General features: G+C 47.4%; 2 protein-coding genes and 1 non-coding gene across 3 annotated transcripts in view; 2 read left to right on the forward strand and 1 right to left on the reverse strand.

Annotated features, from left to right (window-relative positions):
* The first annotated feature begins 1801 nt into the window (after nucleotides 1-1801).
* KNAG0Mtrna4H lies at nucleotides 1802-1873 on the forward strand. Its single transcript has one exon. It is a non-coding gene; the product is annotated as a tRNA-His (tRNA).
* A 433-nt stretch (nucleotides 1874-2306) lies between these two features.
* KNAG0M02360 (uncharacterized protein) lies at nucleotides 2307-5039 on the reverse strand (the record flags this gene model as incomplete). Its single annotated transcript, XM_022611103.1, has 1 exon — nucleotides 2307-5039. The coding sequence occupies one exon, from the start codon at nucleotides 5037-5039 to the stop codon at nucleotides 2307-2309; it is 2733 nt and encodes a 910-aa protein (XP_022467333.1).
* Nucleotides 5040-5550: 511 nt separating this feature from the next.
* Nucleotides 5551-6000, forward strand: part of CSM3 (Csm3p) — a gene marked incomplete at both ends in the record, with an annotated part of 729 nt that continues 279 nt past the window's right edge. Inside the window, one exon of the mRNA XM_022611104.1 lies at nucleotides 5551-6000. This exon is cut by the window's right edge and continues 279 nt beyond it. Coding sequence (XP_022467334.1) covers nucleotides 5551-6000 — 450 coding nt within the window.

Here is a 6000-nt window from a genome sequence, read left to right on the forward strand (position 1 = left end):
AACAGACTGGAAACTAATACAACAAGATTGAAGCAAATTGCCCGCTATTGTTATGGCACTATGGGTAAGACACTTTCATTTATGCACTTTAATTACGACAGTTTCCCCGATGACATGCAGCAGGTTACGACTTTGGATGCCGCTGACGCTGACCCTAGTATCCTTCCCCAATTTGCTAGATTACAAAGTATACCCCCCAATCAATCACATGCGAATGCTATTTAAGTATTTGATAAACGTGACAAGTACAGAAAGTACTATGATGCTTATATGTCACAGAACGGGGATTGTAATGGTAATGAGCAGTTTCTAACGTACTCTGAAATATGTAAGGATGGCTGGGATAACCCATTCTTTGGTTATCAAATGCAAAATCCTGACACGGAACGGCAATTAATTACTAATGTGTGGCCTCACCACCAATGTCAGCAAGGGAACGAGCACACTGACTACGTGACACCTAGTACGATCACTCCTTGTAGAGGGCGTACAACCTACTCAAGGATAGGCGAATACAGCGGCGATGATTGCTATGGCCACAAGAGTACTACTAAATGTTCTCAAGCTGATGTGCAAACATGGTTTGGGGCCTTTGTGTTGGGATTACTTGTATTTGGGTGTGCGTGACCTAATCTTAGAAGAAATGAGCGATCAAACTATGAATGTAAAACATCGAACGCTGTCAATGATGTGAATCATATTTTCTGTCATATTACTCTTTTAAGAACTACATATGGTATAAACAGTAACACTCAAATTGTACATTGATACAAAACTTTCCATGTTTCCAACAATCTTGCTAATTGTCAAAAATGGAATGTCAAGTATTCGTACAATGTTGCATTACTTATCGTCTTATAAAAGGTGAAGGATCTTTATGTATTTCTGGTATGTGCTTGTTGGAATTCCGCAGATGAATACAGAAATGCGGTAAGAAGTAAAATTAGAGACGCTACAATTGAGGTAGTGGTCTCGCCAGCTGTCATTCACGCGTTTTTACCCAGATTCGGTAGTAACGCGTAAAATGAAAGCTTACACAAGCCAAAACATTTCCTCTTTGGTTAGGAATAGCCAAATAGGAAAAGTTTTGCATCGTGGACGAAGTAGTTTATTCATCTCAGAATTAACCATATAAAAGCACACGATATAGCTCGATTCTCTCGAAGAATTTTAGCAAGATTAATATTTAATTTTTTGTATTTTATTTAGAGGTTTCTTTCTCACTACGGTAAGGGCAAGAATTCCTATAATACAGGTTAAACAACTACGTCCTTAGATGTCTTGGTCCAGAGGAACAATCAACAACAAGCTGAGATCCTTCGAGAGCTTCGATCAGTGCTGTAGTTCGGGGCGAAGCTTTTGGCGTCGCGCACGCATCGCCTGCTGGGAGAACCCACTACACTCATGGTTCACTTATGCCCATAGTTATAAACTTCTGTCAATCTCCGTCCTCCGGCGAACAAGAGTGATCCGATTGTAGCCCAACGAGAGGCGACGACCAATCGATAAGTCGAGGAAGTGCGAGCAAGGTTCTGCGCCCTCAGATGAACCAAGAGAATACTAACATACCCCAACTAATTGGTGAACGATAAGAATAAGATACCCCGAGGTATAGGAGAACGATATGAAATAGTGAATGACTCTAAGGACAATTGGGGAAGAAGGAAGATATAAAAGGGCAAGACCTTGCTATATCAGAAATGGAATTGAAAAGAAGTTATATTGTAGATTAAAAATAAAAGAAACAAAATAAGTAACTCATAGGGAACAATAGCATATATTACATTTTAAAGATTTTGGAGCCATTTTAGTATAGTGGTTAGTACACATCGTTGTGGCCGATGAAACCCAGGTTCGATTCTTGGAAATGGCATTATTTTTTTTCCATTCACTGTAGTATCCCTGCCGCACATAGTGACCTTTGGGCCACTCATGTGCCCCGGTTTCCCTTCTCAGAGTTTCGAGTTGCCACCTGATCCTCTTCTTTTTACGCCACTCTCTTGTATACAACTATGCACTACTCTATACAAGAGAAACAGAGAACTATTACCATTATACTAGTCTTAATATAGTCATCCCGCACAACGGATACTATATTCTTTTTGACCAATTTGTCATTACTTTAGTAAACCTGGAGACGTCTGTTAAAACCTTCGGACCTGCATGACACCGAATCATATTTAAAGTTACTCTCCATGCGAATGGCATTTGTCCTAGCACAATTGTCTTAGTTTTTACTGTGGATTTCCAAAATTATACCTATTTGATGACATATTACAAAGTTTCGAGAAACATGATCTCTGTCTTCAGTTAAGAACAGGATGAGGAGCTATGAAGGTGTATACACCAGTTTGAGGATCATACTTCTCAAACTTTGTGTATGGCAATTTTTTGAATCTTTCGATATGCCTTTTAACCAACGGATGATGCGGCTCCTTTATGGGTAGTCGTGTAGCTTTGTTGACCGGGAAACAATTGTAGCATGTAATTCTAGCCTTGACATTCAAACCTTCCCCCGCTTCTGGAGACTCTACGTCCCCTGGATACACAATGCATCTTTTCGACTCAAATACAACGATTTTACCGCACAACGATGCAAGTGGGATCTTCGATAGATCAACAGAATCCAAAAATTCGATATATCCAAACATTTTATGACCAATCAGCAAATTCTTGACCCTTTTCAAATCCATCAAAGTCATCGACGAGAGTGTCTCTAGCGATGGAGAAATATAGTAATCGCTACCAGCCCATGAAAAATCATCAGAGAGACACCCGGGAGGTTTCGATACCTTTTTATCTGTGGGGACTTTTTCCTTGGCAGCGACGTTTGTCTCCTTGATCGGAGACTCTTTGTCATTTTTGCAAACTTTCTCAGTAGACTTCTCGTCTAACTGTTTGGTTTCATCAGTTACCTTCTCCGCCCCCGCAGTAGGTTCTGTTTCCTCCGGGCTCTTATCTAGGGACACCTGTTGAGCCTTCTTGTTTTGTTCCTCCTCCATCATCTTCTTGTGCATAATTAAATTCTTAAAAGATTTCTTCTCTGGGTTGAAGAGTAGTTTGTTTAACGAAACGATGGATTCGTCAATTTCCTTTGAGGCGGAGACTGCAACTTCGTTATTTTCTTCTAGTAGACCAATTGCCTTGGTTGTGCTGCTTGTGAATGATCCATTTTTGGATCTGTTACTAGTGTTAGATGAGGCACTGTCTTCCACCGCTGCTGGTTGTCTGACAAAGATAGGCGCAAACAGTGGTTTTGGTGCATTTCTGTAAGCGGAAGTCAAACTTGCCTTCTGCTTGACATCCGCGTTCAGTTTAGAGCGGCCCGCTTTCAAGACAGATAATATTTGAGAACCGGATGGAGCTATTTTGGCAAACAGCTCGTTCGTACCATACGGATTATTTTTAATCGAGTTCAACTGTTGCTGTTGCTGTTGTTGCTGCTGTTGGTTCTGTTGTTGCAGTGCCGATTGACCGCCCAAAGTACTGTTGGCTGTTGTACCAAAGAGGGTCCCAGGTGCCCCACTGAGAGAGGTGTTTGCGGCTTTATTGCCCGTGAATAATCCACCTCCCAAAGTTGAGCCAGTGGGTGCTGTAGATTGGGACCCGAATAAAGTATTCTGACCTGTAGGTGCAGTTTGCTGTTTCGCACCGAAAAGCCCACCGGTACTGGTACTGTTTGTACCGCCAAACAATGGCTTGGCGCCTGCCAAAGTGGAGTTCCCCGCATTTGTATTGTTGTTGCTTCCAAAGAGACCACCTGTTGCCGCGGGTTTGCTTCCAAAGAGACCACCAGTAGCAGAGCTGTTTGTGTTACCAAAGAGCCCACCACCAGTTCCAGCGGCAGGTTGCCCCTGACCAAACAACCCACCCTGTTGCTGAGTGTTGTTGTTTGATCCAAACAGCCCGCCACTAGCCTGCTGTTGAGGCTGCTGCGCCGTTTGTCCGAACAACGGCCCTGTGTTCCCCACAGTGGCCGGTTTCTGACCGAACAGTCCTCCTGCCTGCCGTTGTTGACCAAAGAGACTTGAACTTTGTGCCCCGCTTGGCTGTTGACCAAAAAAGCCGGATGGCTGTTGCTGCTGCTGCTGTTGTTGTTGGTTTTGCTGTCCGAACAGGTTACCAGAAGTTTGGTTATTCTGTCCGAAGAGCCCACCAGTGGTAGCTGGTTTCTGCCCAAACAACCCCCCAGCCGGCTGCTGCTGCTGGGTCCCCTGTCCAAAGAGTCCACCAGCAGGTTGCTGCTGTTGAGCATTTTGACCGAATAGGCCTCCCGCCCGCTGTTGGTTGTTTTGTCCAAAGAGACCACCAGTGTTAGCAGCTGGAGCACTGAACACCCCACCAGCAGGTTGCTGTGGTTGCTGGCCAAACAGACCTCCTGACTGCTGCTGCTGCTGTTGGTTATTCTGGCCAAAGAGACCAGTGTTACCAGTGTTCCCTGCTCCAAAGGAGTTACCACCTTGCTGTCCAAACATCCCACCAGTCGTTGGTGCGGCTGCCGTGTTTGGTTGCTGTCCAAAGAGGGACCCATTGGACGTAGCGTTTCTACTGGCCATACCGAACGGCGCAGCACTAGAGGCATTCTGATTGTTACCAAAGAGTCCACTCCCGGCATTGGCACCGGCACCAAACTGTGTGGTCGCTGGAGGGGCCCCCGCGGTCTTCCTGTTCGCCGCGTAGTCCTGAAACCTCAATTCCTCGAAGGAGAAGTTCCTGTACTCTGGCATGCACGTAATACTCTGGTAGCAGTTCGTCACGTTTGTAGTCGGGTCCTTGTCCTGAAATGCCGTGAACGGTTTGATCGCTGTGCCAGAGCCTACAGGCGCACTGGCACCGGCGGCACCACCGACTGCACCAGAAGCAAACGGACTTGGATTACCCCCCGAGACACCGCCCCCAAACGCTCCAAACCCACCCTGTTGTTGTTGCTGTGGACCTGCCCCGAAGGGAGACGCACTCGCCTGTGACCCAAACGACCCGCCGCCACCGCCGCCAAACTGCCCGCCGCCGCCAAACGCACTCCTGTTCCCGCCAAACATCACCAGCCGTCGCAGCACGCCTCGTAACACGGCCCAACACGGCCCAGCATCAACACCAACGTCTTCGTCAAGACGTCTTCAACTTTTGAATAAAACCGTCAGATTCGAACCGCAAGACGAGTGTCACTGTGAACGGATGGCTGGTGCGGGTCCATGGGCGTGCCGTGCCGTGACGAGCAGTTGCTAGAGGAGCTGTAGAGTGGGGATTGATTTGTCAAGAGTGCATCTCGAACAGGGTCCGCACCGCGGAGCTACGTCAAGATGGTGGGATGCAAGAAGAAGGATGGGGTCTTAGAACTGCGGGAAGGTTTGCACAACAGACGGTCCCCTCACGGTGCACGCGAGGGTGCAGTAGAGAAGCAATTGACCCCAGAACAGCGGTGTATATCGTGCTTTGGTGAGCAGATGAGCAAGCGACACCGCGTGAAGTGAAAAATCGCGATTCGATTCGACGCGACTTCTTGACGCGACGGTCTCTTGAAAGCTTGCAATAGCACCAACGGCGATGGATATGGACTCAATTCTAGCTCAGCGGGGCCAGGCTGCCCTGGTGGCGGCGCCTCAGTCTGCTGCTGCTTCTCAGACTGCCTCTGCAGCACCTCAGACGGCCGATCCGACCGTGGTTTCGACGCTGGCGGCGGACCCAACGGTGGTTGCAGCGCGCGCCAGGAGGGTACAAGTGAAGTTGACCGCTGAGCGGTTGATGGGGGACCGTGGGCTGCCCTACCTGATGCAGCACGCGCCGCAGCGGTTGCATATCTCGAAGAGACGGTCCGCACAGCAGAACCTGTCCAGTATCGTCAACGTGTACCAACTGTGGGCGCACGATTTGTACCCGAAGGCTAACTTCAAGGACTTCTTGAAGCTGTGCCATACACTGGGGAAGTCGGATAAAGTGTTGAGAGAGTACAGGACGAACTTGGTCAAGCGAGAGATGTATATCCCGATCTTTGATGAGGAG

This window comes from Huiozyma naganishii, chromosome 13, assembly GCF_000348985.1.
Source record: "Huiozyma naganishii CBS 8797 chromosome 13, complete genome".
In the NCBI taxonomy this organism is placed as follows: domain Eukaryota; kingdom Fungi; phylum Ascomycota; class Saccharomycetes; order Saccharomycetales; family Saccharomycetaceae; genus Huiozyma; species Huiozyma naganishii.